Genomic DNA, 19,110 nt, shown 5'->3' with positions numbered 1-19,110 from the left:
TATGGCCTTTTAAGTAACAAAATGTCACTTGTCTTTATATGCATACTTACACGTACTGTACTTGGCTACTGTATGCAAACAAAACTACTTTATGAAAATAATCACTATTTATTTTCCTGCCATTTGACCCTTGGGGTTCTCCGTAGTTTCATTGTGTACTTCAAATGTAAATTGAAATTATTTCGTATTCTACTGGTTAACAAAACGTTAAAATAAGAAAAACGGTTGTGAAAACAGTTTAAGCTTTTTGCTTAATAATACTAGTTGTCTATGGCTTAACAAGTCACATAGGCGACACAAAGCAAATAATTAAGGTAATTTACGGTTAACACTAGTGTTTCATGAGGCAATCGCAATATTTCCCACAGACCGTGAACCCGACACTAGCTACTAGGATATGGTAGTAGCATCACACCAGCATATGAATGGGCATGTGTTGGGCCCCCATACTGTATAAAACAGGCTGGGTCTCCTGTAAACTTTGCTCCCCGGGGGGCTAAAACGTATAATTTTGCTACTATATGGATTATTTGGCTTCCAACAGCCTCGAAATACTGAAGTGTCCCAGTTCTGCCAAGGGCTTCGAAGCTAAGCTAGTTTAGCATCATCTCATCCACCGTAACGTTATGCAAACCGGGAGGGATTAGCTAGCTAGCCGCTAACTCCAGCTAGCGGTTTTAGTTCATGTTGGAACATTAGACTTGAATGAGTAGGGAGTTAAGAAGTACAGTTTGTCAAACAAGTATACAACGTGTGCGATAGTTTATTTACATGTAAGTAAATCCTCTCAAAATGGACCTGAATTTTTATTCTCTTTCGGATGGTTGTGCTCAAAATGATTCGGAGTTTTTGGACACACAAGCATATGGCGGATACTCTGAGGAAAACAAGGTAACCCAATGTAAACAAGTATTCATCTCAAATTGACAGCTATAACTTGTATTCATGTCGAAGATGTACATGACTTAGTTTCATGCTAACGGTTTGTTTCAGTTTCCAGAAGGCGGCGACACTTATCTCACCATCAGTGGAGCGGGCCACCCTTTCTTGTCTGCCGAGGTGAGTGAGTGAGTTTATTCAAGTATCATGTTAGTGCAGTGTAACCATCTTCACTGTGTTTATCTTTACATCTGTTTTTAGTTTAATGAAAACTCAATATGTGCTCTGTGTCTTTCCCCACATACAGCAAACATTCCATACTCCCAGTCTCGGTGATGAAGTGTTTGAGATTCCCCCCATCTCCCTGGATCCGGACCCCCGTCTGAGGATCAATGATGGAGTTTCCCACTATGAGATGACAGATGGGTCAGACGGCACCGTTGGGCCTCCAGGATCCCGGAGCCTTGTCAGCAACCTGGTGGTGGCAGCCAATGACCCTTCCTTCGCTTCCACTTATGTGAACTCCGGGTCTCAAGGCCTGGAGCAGCTGAACCTTGCGGCAATGGGCCAGGGCGGAGGGGGGGCCCTGCTAAGCTCCTCTGCTCTGGTGAGCGCTCTACCCGTGGACCCTCAAACAGATATCCATAAGTGGTTTATATTTGCAAATGTTTTCATCTTTTTGTGTTCTCATCCCCCTGCAGGAACTTGGGAGTTCCAGCGGTTCACATTTCAGCAGTTCATCCCCCATGACCATTGATGTCCAACTCGGGGACATCAGCCATGGTCTTTTGGTAAGCAGCCAGTTGAGCACCATTAACCCGGCGGAGCTGGCACTGGGTCTCGGGGGGGATGGCATCGGGCATCATTCAGACACACTGGACCAGACGCTCTGTGCAACACCATCCCCAGCCGGCTCGCTGCAGGATGAGGACATGGATGACTTCAAGGTGAGGGCTTTACCTGCCTATGTTAATGTTTACTTCTTGTTTACATTTTGGATTTTATGTTTAAGAGCCTACAGCTAATACCTACTTTCCCCTCTCTTCCATTTTCCCTATCCTTCCTCAGAGGAGTGTGCTTGTAGACTCCCCCCTGTATCTCTCCTCCCTCGCCCACATGTCCTCCCACCCTGCTCTCACGTCTTCAGTGGCTCCAGCAGCGGGCAGGAGGGGCGGGGGGAAGCCGGCCTCAATGTCTGCAGCGCTGGGTGCTAAGAAAGGACGGAAGAAGAAAGACCCGAATGAACCACAGAAGCCTGTGTCAGCGTACGCCCTGTTCTTCAGAGACACACAGGCAGCCATTAAAGGCCAGAACCCCAACGCCTCCTTTGGGGAGGTGTCAAAGATTGTGGCCTCCATGTGGGACAGCCTGGCTGAGGAACAGAAACAGGTATAGGAACACATATTTATATACACAACATAAGTGGAGGCGTGTGGCGCAGTGGATAGAGCCTTGGTGTTGGGATCAGGGCGTCACAGGTTCAAACCCCACTGCAGTCAGCATGTCGTTGTATCCCTGGGCAAGACACTTCACCCCAAATTGCTCCTGTGGGGATTGTCCACAGTATTGAGTATGTAAGTCGCTTTGGATAAAAGCGTCTAACATGTAACATGTCATAAGTTTAATTGGAGAGAAATATGATTTATAATGGTGGTACTTGTCTCCACTAGGTGTATAAGAGAAAGACTGATGCAGCCAAGAAGGAGTATTTGAAAGCCTTGGCAGCGTATAAAGCCAACCAGCTCACACAGGTAAGATCATGTGAAATTTGACTTGTATAGCCCAATAACAAATATAACACATTTGTCTCAGAGGTGATACAGTGTGTACAGAAACCCCACAATTAATGGGGGGGAAATGTTTTAAAGAGCAACAGAGAAATCCCTCTCCCAGTTCTTAAAACTAAAGATGTTGGTACAGCTCTTTGAATCAGTTGGTAATGAGCTCCATAGTTTAACCCCAACTACGGCATTAAAGACGTTTGTGCAAACGGATGCCTAAAATAAAATGTCCTTCTTTAAAGCAATAACAACAATAGCAACACGTATCTTTCTTCACCACAGCCCGCCACTGAGGAGATGGACACCGCCCCTCTTCCTCCTCCCCCCGTGTCCCACCCGCCCCCTGCAGCCCTTCCTTACGCCGGTCACCATGCCAACCGCCAGAATGCCACCAGCCTGGAGGAGAACACCATCACCAACATCTGCGCCTCCAACATCATCCTGGACGTCCCGGAGAGGGCCACGCGTTCCCGCACGGGGGCCAACAAGTCCCCGGCTCCAGCGGCTGCACCCCCCCACACCCAGACTGTCACCAAGATCATCATCCCCAAGCACCTGCTGCAGGCGGGGGGGCAGGTGGTGACCATGTTGCCCGGGGTGGTCCGCTCTCTGCACCCCTCCCTGGTGGTGGTGGGGGCTTCTCGTCAGCCGCCCCCGCTGCAGCAGATGCAGAACGCGCCGCCCCCGCCCCGGCTACAGCAAATGGCCCCCGCTCCTCCACCGTTACAGGCCAAGCCGCAGGGGGGGAACTCCTCGGCCGGCTTCCCTGTGAGCGTGGCGGCTATGTCTCCCCCTCCACTCCAGATTAAAATAGTTCCCTCGTCCTTGCAGGGCAAAGAGACCCTGCCCATTATGGTCCCCAACACGATGGCCGTGTCCTCCACCCCCACTACCTCCGCCCAGGCTGCGGTGGTCTCGCTGCAGGTGATCTCTGCTGACACGTCGGGCAGTGCGGACGACGACGAGGTCACAGAGGTGCTGCACTCAGATGAGGTAAGTGCAGTTCAAAGATGACTGAAAAGCCACAAAATAAGAAGAAAATAATATCATTTGAAACCAAAAAGAAAAAAGCTATAATAAACAGTTATGGTAGTAAAACCGCATGAACATTTTTTATTCATAAAATAACAAATAAAATAGATTTATAAAACTGAAATAATCAAATGATGGAATACAATACAATAATACACATAATACATTTTTTAGCACCACACTGTTGTGGCAGCATAATCTTTATTTTTAAGAAGTGCTGGATATTATTCAGGTTCCACCGGGTCAAAGTTGTTGAAATGTTGGCCATGTTCTGCCTTAAATTTGATCCCTTCTCAATTCTGCTGCAACTATAATGTTAGTTTTAAATCAGAGTGGATATTAATAACTTTTGTTTGTTTTTTCAAAACAACCTGTTTTAACATCAAATGAAAAATAAATGTGGTGAATTGTCCTTCTTTAATTGAAATACATTCCAAAAGTATCTAAAAAGGGTTAATACTTACAGAGCAGTGTTTCCCACTAAGTACATAGAATATATCCATTATATATAACCAATATGTAAGATTCAATTATTTATAAAGCACAGCATTTTTCTCAATAAATTGTTAGAAATGTAACCTCTTAAAATGTTCCCCATAGTGCACCAGGAAAAATATCACCCACTGTGATGATCCCAAATCAGTGTACAGAAACACAGTACTGTAGCCATACTGATGCTGCTCTCCCAACTGTTTTCCAGGAGGACATGGAGGTGAATGGGTCCAGCGATGTGGCGGCTGTGGGGGGTGTGTGTGTGAGGACGGGCTGCAGCAACCCCGCGGTGGAGAGCGACGACTGGGACAAGGAATACTGCAGCAACGAATGTGTGGCCACTCACTGCAGGTTTGTACACGTCTATAAACATGCTTTTCATTTTGCTTTCAGCACATACACTCCTGAACAAAATCTTAAGACCGGGGGGGACATTACAAGAATTTGCATTTCGCACTGGTGGATCGTGACCAGGTTATCAGTAGAGCTTCAAAATGCAAAAAGAAGAAACAGGAACAAGAGACCAAAAATAGAGACTAGGCAATTTAACGAAAACTGCAATTAAACTCAAACGTCAAAAGTTTAAGACCATAGCCTTATTTAAAAAGTCAAAATCTGCGGAAAAATCTCATGTAATTTTCAATCAGGTTTTTACACTGTCATGACCTCCTGATGGCAAAGGCAAAAAGACTTTCTATCTTTGAACGTGGCAGGATTGTTGAGCTGCACAAGCAAGGCCTATCGCAACTAGGGATGGGTATCGTTAAGGTTTTAACGGTACTACTATCGATACCGCTTATCAATCCGGTCCTTTAACGGTACTCTTATCGGTTCTTTTAAAAAAGGTAAATTAATTAAACAAATTGTAAATAATGTGAACTTATAGAACTGTAAAAAACAAGTATTTTCTGCAGTAACACAGTGGTACAGAGCAACACAGATGGGGTATACATAACATACCTGACGTGGAAACGTTACTCGTGGATGGGGCTACAGAGCTACTAGAAAGACAGTCGAAAACGTTGCATTTCTCCATCTGAATGTGGAGCACTTTTGCTAAATGTTTAGACAAATTGCTCGTGTTACCGCCCTTCCATGCTAAACTCTCATTGCACTTTTGGCAACGAGCATTGTCCACATCGAGACGGGTAAAGTTGAACCACACCTTGGAGCGCTTAGTTCTATCCGCCATCTCCGCCATGTGTGTGTGTTGCTGCATGTATCAGCTGCGTGTGTGTAAACTGCCCCGCCTCCTCGCACACAGGCGGGGAGAGATCTCTCGTCTGGATTGGAAAGATCGAAAATACTAAAAATAATCATAGACGCATTTTGCAATCTTTTTGCATATTAGTAACGGAGTTGGCGAAACTAAAACTGCAATATAATGTTTGTGTCGCAATAATACATATGACATGTATTTTTTAAATGTCTCCAGTACCGATAAAAAGACCGATAACGTTGGAGCTTAACGGTACCACTGTCTTTAATAATTCATCCCCGGGGCCCCTTTCATACCGGGGCTCGGTACCCATCCCTATGCGCTGTCGCTGCCGAGGCTGGACGCAGTAAGACGGTCATTTTACATTTCTTAAAAGAAGAGGGTTACGGCACAAAAAAGTCAAGCGATAGACCCAAAACAAATTAACCTGCGCTGAGCCGGAGGATCCTATGGGCTGTTTGTAAAGACACAGGCCAATCCTCGACCCAAATGAAGGCCATTATGGATGCTGACTGCAGCCCAATAAGCATGAGATGGCGTCTGCGAGAGAAGGGCTTAAAGAACAAAAAACGTCTTCGAAGGCCACGTCTCTTCCCACGCCACAAACTTGCCCGTCTGGACTTTGCAAGGGTGCACCAAACATGGGACATTGAAAGGTGGAAGAACGTTTTATTCTCTGAACTGGATGGTCCGGATGGCTTCCAACGTTACTGGCATGACAAGGAGATCCCACTGGAGATGTTGTCTACGCGGCACAGTGGAGGCTCCATCATGATCTGGGGTGCTTTTTCCTTCAATGGCACAATGGAGCTTCAGGTTGTGAAGGGGCGTCAAACGGCAGCTGGCTATGTGGAGAGGTTGCAGCGGGCGTCCCTCTTGACTGAGGGCCTAGTTTGTGATGACTGGGTCTTTCAACAGGACAGCGCTGCAGTTCACAACGCCTGCCTGATGATGGACTTCTTCCAGGAGAATAACGCTGCTCTTTTGGACCATCCTTGGTGTTCCCCTAATCTAAATCCCATTGAGAACGTTTGGGGATGGATGGAAGGGAAGTTTATAAAAACGGAGGCAGTTCCAGACCGTGGATGCCCTTTGTGAAGCCATCCTCTCCACATGGAGCAACGTTCCCACCAGCCTCCAGGAAACACTCACATCATGCATGCCGAAACACATTTGTGAAGTTATCAACAACAACAGTGGGGCTCCTCACTACTCAGTTAATTTTCGACACTTTAAGTTCTGTTTTTTTATGTTCTTAAACTTTTGAGTTTAAATTGCCTGCTCTCTATTTTTGGTCTCTATTCTTTTTGCATTTTGAAGCTCTACTTACAACCTAGTTACGATCCATCAGTGCGAAAAGAGAATTCTTGTAATTTTTCCCGCGGTCTCAAGATTTTGTTCAGAAGTGTATAAAAGAAAAACCTTTTCTAAAATGTACATTTTCTCTTTTTCAGAAACATATTCAGGGCGTGGTGCTCATTCCGGAATCAGGCCATGGTGAAATAGAGAGCAGCTGTTGCACATCATCAAAACACCTTTTAAATAGGAGACGTGTTAACAGTTGAAAGACGATTGCAGTACCAATGCAGCACAGAAACATGCATTTCTCTGATTTCTACTACAAGTTTGACAGTTACAAGTAGATGCTACTAAACAAGGATTCAATATTAATATTTTGCCAGGGAAATAATGTAGTGTTATGTGTACAGCTTTTAGTTGAGAGACGTCAAGGCAGCTAAAGAAAAGATCATCACAATAAATTATCAAAGTTAGTCTGGTATTCTCTTAGTTTTTTTATTTCAAATGAAGGCCATACCAGTCATTTTATACTTTGGACATTGGACCACCATTTCAACCTTTTTCCAGCAGTTTAAGACGCGATTGTACAGTTCTCACTGATTTGAAATGCCTGAAATGTTGTTTTATGTCTCTGAACTAACAATTCCAATTCTGTCTTTACTACATGCTAAGGAAAAACATGTTCCACTGTGTATACCTTGGTTAGGACTGAAACAGTGGCCTTTTTGGTTTGATACTGCCTTTCCTTTTTTTTGTAAAACATTCTCTTCATTGTTGTTAAAAAATACTCGACTTAAATGTTTTCTTAATAAAACAGCAGGTGTGCTCAAATCAGTGTTCTCTCTCTTGACTTCGTTTCTTAAAGCTGTGTTACTTTAGTACTTAAAACAGGACTTTACTCAAAGGATATTTGATTTGATCAAGCCAAAGCCAGAGTAGTAAACGAGGCACAATTAAGGCAGCCAGAAATCTAAAAGTGAATCTTCAAATATTGAAGCAACTTAGCCATTACAGAAACGATCCAGACCAGCCTCAAATCGGATCATTTTAGAATCATGACAAGTCACGAGAATAGTCATGTTAACATCATATCCCATACGTATATGGCCAAAACCAGGATGTTAAAATGCAACACAATCATTGTCTGATTATCTCTCTTTAAGGCAGACAATGGTTTTCTTCATAGACAGATTATAGCACCTCCATCAGGATAGTAAATGTATTCCAACACAAACAAATTGTTCTCTTCAACTGACATTTCCATTCCAATGTTCTATCAGATCGTCTCCTGTGGCTTCTCCTGTCTCCAGAGGTTTGTGTCTTTTCATTGGATGTCCTACCAAGAGTTCTACGAAGAGGAAAAATAAATGATTATACAAATGAACTAACTTCTTAAGGAGGTCTCCATTTAGGTGGAGCATCAGATCGGACAGAAAGTTGCTCAAACTCTGAGAAAATGTCACAGAATTAATTGTATCTTACAAATTTAGGTTTTGCACTAAGATTAATATAGGGAGTTGTCACTTTATGTACTATTATTAGGCCAATAAAGGAATATTTAGAGATTTAGGGAAATATACTCTAAGTCTAACCCACAAGTTATTGTTTTTAAAGTTGTTGAATCCACAATGAGCTTTTGTTAATAAGGAAATGGTGGAACAAGCTCCCTATTGATATAAGGACAGCAGTAAGTGCACTGATAAACAACCTGTGTTGACTGCCAATACAAAAAGTAAGGTTTCTTTTTTTTTTTTTAAAGCTAATGCAGTAGCCATTTCTTGCTTTTTGAGTTTGTTTCTTTATGGTTGAATACACTTATTATAGGTCACTTTGGATAAAAGCGTCAGCTAACTGAAACATAATGTAATGTTAACCTACAACTTCTTTCTGCATGCCTCTCTTGTTACCTGCAATGGTGGAATAAACGTGATGCACACGGTTCTGCTGTTTTTCCAGCGCCTCTGTTAGCAACTGGTTTTCCACAGAGTAGTTGTAGGCTGGTGGGAAACAAGGACAGACATCAGTGGGTGCACGTACACACACACACAAGACAAAAAGTTCTAGGGTTTATCATCTCTTACCGTAATACAGAACGATGAACCACAGGAAGAGCAGCACCACTGTGACACTGTTGAGTGGCGAGGCGGCGGGGATCACTCTCTGTTTCTGTCAGGAGGGAAATACATATTACATCTGAAGTGTTGAAAACAAACTTAAGAATAACAGATATTAAGAAAACAAAGCTTACTTGACGTAGGATTTCTTTTTGCAAATTGTCTCTGGATTCTACAATTTGCGCCTTAAGCATTTCGAAGCGTTGGTCCATGTACTCCTGTTAAATACATACACAAACACAGTTCTACTTAAAACCCCTGAAAATCCAATTGTCTAAATTAGGCCCGCACAATTAATTGACATCGCAATATGGACTACTGAATTATTAAAGGATAAATATGTGTTTAAGAAAAAAACATTTTGAATAAAGTACATTGGAGCTGCAGAGATATTCCAGCCCACAAATGTTATTCTCCAGACTTAAAAAAACATATTTGTTTGGTAAAGGTTATATGAAAATAATTTAAAAAAAATTATCTTTTCATGAAAATTATGTTTTTGCCTGAAGTGTCTTAGAATAAGTAGTTGAAAAATAAATCATCTTATTCTAAACTATCTGACAGTTATATATACAGCATATTATGTATCTGCTTTTTCTATATTTTCATGTAAGCAATATGTTTCAATGAGTAAAACATGTACAGCCTACATATTTGCATCTTTGGATTCTATGGGATCCCCACAAAAAACTAAATGAGTCCCATAGATCGCATAAAGATTTTCAGTCAGACTTTGAGATTCTGAGGAACCAGAAAATCCTGTTTCTCTGCACAACATGCATCAACAGGAATCCCCTACCCGTGTGCTACTCCCAGAAGAAATGTTCAACAAACGAGTGTAGACACAACAAACTTCCTTTGTAAATCCAACTTTTTTCCTAATAACATAATGATGCCAAGATGTTTCTCATGTAATACAGTGTAAAAGTGTGTTTCTGAAGCTCACAGTCAGCTGTCTTCGCAGGACAGAGGAGGCCTCGGTTGCCAGGTTGTGCTGCTTGCTCTCCAGTGTGCACACGTTGCAGATGTAGCGCATGGACGCGTTGCAGTAGTACCTCAGCACCTTGTCCTCGTGATGTGGGCATTTCCTCTCCAGGAGGTCCCCCAGAGGGCTAACCAAAGGGTGTCCGGTGAACACAGGGAGCTCCAGGTGGTCCTTGACATGTTCTTTGCACAGCGACACCTCACACTTCAGACACGTTTTGAAGGCCAGGGTTTTTTCCTCCGGGCAGCAGTCACAGTACACACTTTTTGTCTGCTCCTCCTGCTTTGAAAAAAGGGAAAGGTTTGTGAGACATTTGTCCATGTGTATTCTCAACAGTGTCACGGTCATGTCATTATAGCACATACCCTCCTCCTCTTGATCACCCTAAAATGCTCTACAATATTGGCCAGGGCGTAGCTCTTCTGCACCTCTACGATGGGTCCAAAAGATTCCCTACAGTCTGGGCAGCGGAAAGGGCCGTCTGAGGAGTGATCCATCATGTTTTCCAGACAGACCATACAAATGGTGTGACCACAGGACAGCTGTCGGGGGTCCTTGAATGTGTCCTGACACACCGGGCACATCAGCATCTCCTCAAGCTTTGATTTCTCTGTATCTTCCATACTTGATCCCTATTTGTTCAAAGAGAGCATGAAAAGAGGGGACAGTAAGGAGTTAACTGCAGAGTTTGTCCAGCACTCAGCTGCTGCCTTGTAAAACTTGTTTGTTTTTGAAAAACCAGTGAGCCTTAGCGCATGATCTTGGCAGTTAAACAGCAAAAGGGTTCCTACCTTAAAAGTTAAAGTTGAGTAACACAACCTCAGTAACACTTGTCAGTTAAATCTTCCGTACACACATTTCTCAAAGCGAAAGCACTGCTGCATGTTTATAAATGTACTTCCTGGTGGGCGTGGCCTAAGCAAAGAGAGTCTCTAAATAACTCAGTTTTAAAGTTGAATACAGACAAAAATCGCCCAAATGTCATTATTAGAGTGAACAAAAATAAGAAATAAAATTGCTTACTTATTGACATTATTACAGAGTGTAAAACAAATTCACAGTAAATATCTGAACTCTTCTGGGCTGAATTGAGTTGTTGCTAGTTTGAAAATGTTTTGTTGAAGTCCAGTCACTGAACAGTCCTTCTACCACTAAGTGTATTCTGACCTTTATATATACAGTCTATGATTCTGACCAACTATTAACACGAATAACAGCGCAATAAACGTAATCAATAAAAGTGCTCAAAGTCCAGACCGTCTTGGCTCGACTAACGTTACATGACACAGAGCTGTGATGTTATTGGTTCCTGTGGGTTAGTCCAACTATCCAAATAAACTGAAACATATTATCTTCTCGAGTCAGAGCTTCACTGAAAATACAACATGTATTTACTCACTTAACGTACCCTCTCCGTTTCTCCCATGTCCAGAGATATGACGTTCAGGATCAATCATATCAATCACATTATTTGTTGTCTGCAACTAAAACAATTTTTACAGTGAAAGCTAAACAAAATATGCTAATTTTGCATTACTTTTCATGGTGTTAATTAACACAAATGTATATATTAGGTTGAAAAATGCGGCACATGAAATAGCTACGCTTCCCGTAGCGCGGAGCTAACTGACTACTTCCTGTTTACATCACCCAAAGCATGATGGGAACTCTGGTGTTAACTCAAACATATATTTGACCCTACTTTACACCGATACTCTTCTACATTTTGGAAGACAGTTTTGTTATTTTGCTCCAGTATATTTATGTTGAAGCCTTAATTTCTTGTTTCTTAACAGATTACGATTGTTAAAAAAGCATAAATAAGATCACAAATCATGATATTTTACTATATATTCCTCTTTAAACCATGACTTCACCATGTAGGCCTACTCCTTTTTTCCTTCTGACAACGTTACATTACATTACTTACATTTCCCACCACTGCATATGAGTCTTATTCAAAGAATTACACAGTCTAGATTTTAAGACATGCAGTTAATTAACCATACGTTTAAAAGGGCTTTATAGGAGAACTATAATGCTAGAGTAATTCGTCTATCAACCGATCAATGAATACATTAGTTAAAATATAAATCTTTTATATTGGGTGATTATGAGAGAGCTGTTCGAGGGTGCAGACAACAAAATACATGTCACCATTTTTTTTATTAAAACACAATGTTATTTAGTATCAGAAGTTTAAAAGAAATCTGACATGAATGAGGACTATAACAACTTTTTAGATTCTTTTACAAAAAAAGACAACATGTGATCAAATTTGTTTGGCCATAAGTACACTTTAGTACTTTTGTCATTCAAAACGGTTTTAACATAAGAACTAGATTTCTTATAGTCAGCATGGATAGACTTTGACATCTTGGTCATGAAGGTAAGGACATCTACATACATTCAGTCATCATAACAGAAATATAAAACTAAACCTTTTTGGTAAGAGACATGAGTATAAAGTGAAAAAAAGTATAGTATAAACACATGAAAACAAAAACAGTATACACAACAAAAAAAACAAACATCAGTGGAAAAACCATATATAATCATGGCACAGAAAGATAATCTTTTTTGCCAACCAAACAATAAGCAACTACCTTCCTTCCGTCCTTGTCAAAGCAAAACATTTAACAAGACACAACAACCTCCAAAAGCTGCAGAGCACTTCGGCACAAATGTTGCTTTAATTGCTAAGTGGAGGGATTCTTTAAAGGAATGACCATGTGTTTCTCAGAAGGTCTAGTGAATACCTTCCACTGCAACAGCATGGCACCTTATTTTTGGGGGAAATCAACAGTAGTCAAAGGCGACAGATAAATAAGGTTTTGGATCAATTTAAAATTGGGCCATGAATTACACATGACGTTTGTCAATGCAAAGGTTATTTTGCAAGTCAAGTCGCAGTTTTCTTTCTCCTGATGAAGCAAAGATCCCATGTTTTGTCCCAGTAGGTTCTCACATGAAAAACATCAAATGTGTTTTTCACGACAAAATGTAAACAGGATCAAAACATGTTTTGTCTCTTGCCGTTGACTACTGTATATAATTTTCCGGTTATAAGGTCCAATGGGGGGGCACCAGATGGGTAGGGATTTGAAATCTAACGAAAAGTCTCACTATTGGTCCAAAATCACAATAGGCAAAATATGGCAAGGCATAATAAACAAAGAAAAATTGTGTAAGAAAACTAATCAGTAGTATAGGTACAAATGTAAAAACAGCCAGATCATAATGCACCTCTTCATGTTGGTTGTTAAATTCTTTCTGGAATGAAACTGGATTATTGTTTCAATTCTTCTCATAGCTTTAACTTCTTTGTCTAAACATTACATCTAGAAAAGTGATAGTGTTTTTTGTCTGAGGTAGAAAGTGATACAACAACCAAAACCAGCCACTGACATCTGTTTCCACGGCTACAGGCCAGCAATTGTCCTGAATGAAGGTACAAAGATTTCACAACAGCCCCGTTTGTGTTTCTCCAGATTCCTGACGATCCTGAACGTCTTGCCACAAATGGCGCAGTCAAACGGTTTCTCTCCAGTGTGAAACCTCAGATGTGCTTTCAGATTTTCTCGCAAACGGAAGCTTTTGCCGCACTTCGGACAATTATGTGGCCTTTGCCCAGTGTGGAACCTCAAGTGGCGCCGGAGGCTCTTCCTCAGTGCAAACGACTTCGAGCACTTCAGGCATGCATAGGGTTTCTCTCCGGAGTGAAAGCGCTCGTGCCGCCGTAGAATCTTCCTTCGCTTGAACGTCTTCCCACAGTTGCTACAAGGGTATCCATCGCGGGAGCGGGCGACCACCTCCTGAAGCCGCCAGATACCGTTTTCACAGGGGGTGAAGCAACAGAGGCGGCGGCCGGTGTGAAGACCTTGGTGGCGGCGGAGGTCTTTGGGCAGAGGATAATTGTTTTTACGGTTATCATCATTACCTTTGGCCACAGCATCCTGAAGCTTCGCCTCTGATGCTGGCCCCCTCATCACGTCCACCAGTTGCACCACACAGCCATGCTTCAGCTTTTTGTCTGGAGGAGACAATTTCAGTGTAATTTGGAGGCTGTTCTTCGTCTCCTCTGGCGTGTGGATGTTTTCCAAAGCCCCAACCTGAGCAGGAGTGGCAGCTCCATCAGACGGGGACGGGCTGTAGGCGGTGCCGTTAGCGGTGCTGACGCAGACTTGCAGAGGCTCCGTTTTGATTGGCTTCTGTGGAATGTCCGGTGTGGGGGCTGGAGACCCAGACTTGAGAATCAACGGGCACACAAACGTAACCTTCTTCCCAGAAATGATATCTGGATGGATAATGAGAGGCATCTTTTTTTCTGGGGAGCTGTGCGGAGACTCGTGTCTTGGTTCCTCTTTCCATGTCGCTGCAGAGACTGAAACAGATTAAGATGCACCTATAATTATGTGTTTCATTCCCACCGTATTTATTTCATCGAGCTTCAACTGCACCGGCATACATTTTTTGTTAATGTAAAGTGACCAGAGTGCTTAATCAAACATGGGACCAACATATTTAATTGCCATTAGATTAGTGTAAAGGGGTTCATGGGTAAATGATAACAAACAGGGCTGAAGTCTTAAATCAGTTGTCTAGTGGTGAGGGGAAAGTAAAGGTATTGCCCAAAGGCATCGCTGCCATGATGTCCTCTCTTTAGATTTAGGACATTTAAAATAAAAATTCAGTTTGAACAAAACAAAATCTGCTGTATATGGTTAAGATTATTAGGTGTGGCAAGTGTACTTTAGCAATATTCAGGGGTCGGAGATTGAATCTGTGTCGCAGTATAAGTATCTTGGAATTATAATTGACAATTCTCTTTCTTTTAAGCCACACATTCTGGAACTTTTGAAAAAATGTAAAAATAATAATTTCTTTAGTCCTGTTTTTCATTCGAGGCCAAAAAGAGACTAGTGTCTGCAACCTTTCTGTCTGTGCTGGATTATGGAGATGTGGTTTATATGAATGCATCTTCTCAGTGCCTTCACTCGCTGGATACCATCTACCACGGTGCACTGAGATTCATCACAAATTTCAAAACATTGACGCACCACTGCAACCTATACGCTCGTGTTGGATGGTCTTCCCTGACCACGCGTAGACTGAAACACAGGCACATCCTTATATATAAGGCTATTCTTGGTGCTCCCTATCTAAGGATCTACATAAACCAGAAATCCACAGGATCTTATCGGCTTCGCTCCGAGGACTTGTTTCATCTAACTGTACCAAAAGTCTGCACTGAACTGGGGAAGAGGGTGTTCAATTACGCTGCTCCTGTGGCTTGGAACCAGGTGCAAATTGAGCTGAAACTCAGAGAGCTGGTGTCTCTAAACAAACTCAAAGCAACTCTAAATGACCTTGAAGCAGGTCGCTGTGTCTGTAAATGCTTTGGCTAACTGTTGTACAACTGTGCTGTTACCATTCTTGTGCCAGGACTCTCTTGAAAAATAGATTTTTAATCTCAATGAGACCTATCCTGGTTAAATAAAGGTCAAATTAAAATTAAAATCTAATTTTGACTTGTCTTGCCATCTGTTTTCCATCTTGTTTTTTAGAAATAGTAAATCTCTAAAGGTTACACTTCTCTCTTCTCTGTCATTTGTTTAACACATAAGTACACAATTGACTGTAAGCTTGGGTGGTGTAGCGGCCTTTCCTGAATTCCTCTGTGGCCGAGTTGTGTATATTTGTTTTGTGAAATGTCTAACAAAAAGTCAGGTAGACGCACTGATATGACGTGCCGCCTCATATTCTATCATTGAAGCATCACAAATCTGTGCAGGAGACCATAAATACTTGTTTTAAAGTGTGTTCAGTTCACAATATTTGTTTTGTGATGTTTGGGGTTTCTTTGCAGTTTTTCCTTTCAGACATGTGCCGTATTTTATAGTTTCACTTTCAGCTGTATAAGAGTGGTGTCAAGTTACTGCTCTGTAGTCACAGATACATTTCCTTGGTAGAGCCTGATAGTTCAAAGACTATATTTTGTTATATGGATGGTGTAATCTCATGTTAAATCATCCATACTTTATGGTATTAAAGTTATTCTTCAACAGCACAATTGTGTAAAAAGCTTTAAACCAGGGGTGTCAAACTCAAGGCCCGGGGGCCAAATCCGGTACGTGGCTTCCTTTTCTGTGGCCCCACAAGAGCTTGCAAAGAATATAATATGTTTATTATACGGTTACAGGCCGATTTACAGAAGCACGTTGCCCATAAACTACATGTCCCACAATGCATCTCAAATTTGACATTTTTCTCAGAATTTGACTTTTTTTCCTTCAAAATATGCCTTTTTCTCAAAATGTCACTTCCTTTTTTTCCAGAATTTGGCTTTTCTTTTTAAATCATTTTGTGACATGCTCACTGAAAAGACTTGCAATTATGAAGTTATTACCCTATCCGAAAATAATCCAATGCAGAGGCAATAATGTAATATAATACGTTATTTTATATATATTAAATATTTATATATGTATTTTTATATAGTCTTAAAGTTACAACCGGCCTTTTGAATGCAACCATAATGTTAATGTGGCCCGCGATGAAATTGAGTTTGACACCCCTGCTTTAAACAATCATAATTCAAATGATTTCCATCAGTGAACCTATGTTTCTCATCCTGCGGCACCTCTTTTCACCCTCTGTCTGAAACCAGAGCCCAGTCTGCTCTTAACAAACATGGATTATGTGAACACTTCCTACTCCTTTCTCAATTGCAACTCCCACTGGTAAAATGTGCTTATTACAAATAATGTACAGTATATTTAGGAAGAAATGTTTCAATCCACTGCAAGCTAAACCCCATTTGCAATATTCTTGTGTTTGCCAGCGTGTGTTTCATGTTCCTTACCTTGTAAAACAACTTCTGTGTGAGGATCACCATCAGTTGGAGGCTCCTCTTTAATATCGCTCACCTCCACCATATCTACAGTCTCTGCCGCAACCTGTTTGAAGAAGAAACAAACACGATTTGCATGTCTGCGGTACATTGGATGGAATGGGAACAATGAAGAACATCCTTGAGGCAACATGAAAAAAAAATTAATACTGCCATGATAAACAACAAGCCAGGGTGTGATAATGAGCCAATCAATCACAAAGCTGTTTACAGTTTCATTCAGCCTGTTCCTCTTCATTCCACAGCTGATTTACACCCCTGTAAATTCTCACTGACCTGTTCCTTCAGAGGCGACCTCTCTGGGTGAACTTGGCCATTATCTTCAAACAGGAAGGTTTGTGAGGCAGTGGAGCTCCCCTGCACCTCCTTCTCGCTACACTCCTCCAAACAATCTCCATTTGAGAGCAGAGGGGGGTCTGTGGAGAAGAAGGGGGAGGGGTTAAGACCCATACATTCCTTTACACTTGGGGTTAGCAATGGGGAACACCATGCAGGATTTTGGGCAACAGTTAAATAAAAACATTACATGTTTTTTAAGCTGAACTGAATATAATCTTACTAATTGTACTTTGCATGTTAAGGATATAGCGTGCATTCTCCTCGTGCATATAACCCATGGATGTATAATATAATCCTGTAGCCTAGCCATGGACGTAAACAGGAAGTGAAAGCATGTAAAGCTCCAAACATACGCACCAGTAAGTTCAAACAGCGGACAAATGTCCTCGTCCACTTGCACTCCAATGCTGCGTGTCGTGCCCCCAGTCGATAAAGTATCCTGTGTTTTATTTTGCTTATTGTCATCAGCGCGGCCCACATCCATCGCCGAGGCTCGGTATCTGCTCTCGAACAGCTTCGTTAACTCCACCGTCGCAGCTTTGACCAGCGCGCCGAGCACCGACTCCACCTGCGCCTCGAGGTCCACCACGCTGGAAGACATGTTTGCTGCCTCGACGCTGCAATGTCAGGGTTTGTTTCCGAAATTCAGAATAAAAGCAAAGACTACAATTACTAGAGCTATTTATTTACCAACCACAGCCACATGGCTTCCAGATAGAAGAAGAGGCGTGTCTCATACTGGCGCATGCGCAGTCAATACCGAGGGGAGCGGGGACTGGAGTCTATCGTCATACAGTCTATGGTCGAGATAAGAGGGGCTGAGCAAAGATAAGATAAGAAGTAGCCTACTTTATTGATCCCAATTTGGGAAATGTTTGCTTTGCAGCAGCATAAAAAGACAAGGCATAGTAGTACATTAGAGAAATTAAAAGTTTCAAGTTTCAAGTTTCAAGGCTTTTATTGTCATGTGTGCATAGCTACATTGTAGTTAAGACAATGGAAATCTTAGGTCACAGGCTCCTCCAACAGTGCAACACAATAAAACAGATAAAATAGTACAAGTAAATAAAATAAAATAGAATATAATAGAAACAGAATATGATAGAAACTGTGCAGAATAGTCTATAGTAATTGGAATATTGATATATGATGTGAGTTGCAAACAGATGAATGTTATGTATGTTCTTTCAAAAGTGCAGATGTTTAACATTCTTATGGCCTGTGGGATGAAACTGTCCCTTAGTCTGGTGGTTTTAGACCTCATGCTGCAGAAGAAAAAAAAGACTAGAAATAAACAATTCAAAATGTAAATATCTCAAATAGAAATAAAATAGCATTACAAAAGTAGAAAATATACATGTTGAAATACAAATTTACAGTAAACAAAATATAGAGCAGGATATTATACATTAAGTGTGTAAGGAATGGAATATTCAATGGAATATAAATGTAAGCTATGGAGAAGTGAGTTCTCTTCCAGCCAGAGGTAATATGTTGTACAGAGTTATTGCAGTGGGCAGGAATGTTTTCCTGCCAAATTTCACTGTGTGTGCTGTGTGCTCTGCATGTGTGACCCACCATTAAAGAGGGTTTCATCCCTCCCAATTCTTCTATTCTAATTCTGTATCTGTCCTTGTGACAGCGGAGCTGCAGCAGTCTTTTGGAGAAGGAGCTCCGTTGACTGTCCAGCTGCAGGTGGAGAGGGGGGTGGGGTTATCCATGATGGACAACAGCCTGTTCAGTGTCCTCCTCTCCACCAGACAAACATATTTTGCCGAACCAATCAGGCAAAATATGTTTGTCTGTTTTGTTTGCCTGCTATGATGGTTCTTCAGGACTGCTTCTTGAGCTCTAATCACACTTTCACATACTTTGCTGGTGATTTTAAAGCTAGGTCTGTTCAAGATTCATTCACTTGAATGTGCGCAGTCTTTTACCTAAACTAGACTTTATCCAGATTTGGGCGAACTCGACTGATGCTGATGTCATTGTTTTATCAGAAATGTGGCTAAATAAATCTATTTTGGCCTCTGACATATCCTTAAATGGTTATAATG

General features: G+C 41.7%; 3 protein-coding genes across 11 annotated transcripts; 1 reads left to right on the top strand and 2 right to left on the bottom strand.

The window, feature by feature from the left end:
* The first annotated feature begins 383 nt into the window (after positions 1-383).
* tox4a (TOX high mobility group box family member 4 a) lies at positions 384-7,537 on the top strand. 2 transcript variants are annotated; one of them, XM_034137837.1, is made up of 9 exons: positions 384-891; positions 994-1,059; positions 1,187-1,486; positions 1,581-1,826; positions 1,948-2,268; positions 2,550-2,630; positions 2,943-3,653; positions 4,393-4,535; positions 6,858-7,537. In XM_034137837.1, exons 1-9 carry the CDS (start codon positions 793-795, stop codon positions 6,907-6,909), a joined length of 2,019 nt encoding a protein of 672 aa, XP_033993728.1. In that variant the 5' UTR covers positions 384-792; the 3' UTR covers positions 6,910-7,537. The 2 variants fall into 2 exon arrangements, with proteins under 2 accessions (XP_033993728.1, XP_033993730.1); XM_034137839.1 differs by lacking the exon at positions 384-891 and having other exon boundaries at positions 1,009-1,063.
* Positions 7,184-11,432, bottom strand: LOC117488762 (E3 ubiquitin/ISG15 ligase TRIM25-like). Of its 8 annotated transcripts, none has more exons than XM_034137842.1 (7): positions 11,201-11,432; positions 10,167-10,433; positions 9,763-10,083; positions 8,951-9,034; positions 8,784-8,868; positions 8,610-8,699; positions 7,184-8,050 (listed from the first exon to the last, which is right to left on the bottom strand). In XM_034137842.1, exons 2-7 carry the CDS (start codon positions 10,422-10,424, stop codon positions 7,950-7,952), a joined length of 939 nt encoding a protein of 312 aa, XP_033993733.1. In that variant the 5' UTR covers positions 10,425-10,433; positions 11,201-11,432; the 3' UTR covers positions 7,184-7,949. The 8 variants fall into 8 exon arrangements, with proteins under 8 accessions (XP_033993733.1, XP_033993735.1, XP_033993731.1 ...); XM_034137844.1 differs by having other exon boundaries at positions 9,763-10,080; XM_034137840.1 differs by having other exon boundaries at positions 11,210-11,422.
* Positions 11,433-11,948: 516 nt separating this feature from the next.
* Positions 11,949-17,777, bottom strand: si:rp71-1g18.1 (uncharacterized protein LOC559922 homolog). Its single transcript, XM_034138181.1, has 4 exons — positions 17,411-17,777; positions 16,991-17,130; positions 16,667-16,760; positions 11,949-14,185 (listed from the first exon to the last, which is right to left on the bottom strand). Exons 1-4 carry the CDS (start codon positions 17,652-17,654, stop codon positions 13,224-13,226), a joined length of 1,440 nt encoding a protein of 479 aa, XP_033994072.1. The 5' UTR covers positions 17,655-17,777; the 3' UTR covers positions 11,949-13,223.
* Between the last annotated feature and the right edge of the window lie 1,333 nt (positions 17,778-19,110).

The sequence above is a fragment of the Trematomus bernacchii genome, unplaced genomic scaffold (assembly GCF_902827165.1).
Source record: "Trematomus bernacchii unplaced genomic scaffold, fTreBer1.1, whole genome shotgun sequence".
Taxonomy (NCBI): domain Eukaryota; kingdom Metazoa; phylum Chordata; class Actinopteri; order Perciformes; family Nototheniidae; genus Trematomus; species Trematomus bernacchii.
This window is presented reverse-complemented; position numbering and strand designations above follow the sequence as displayed.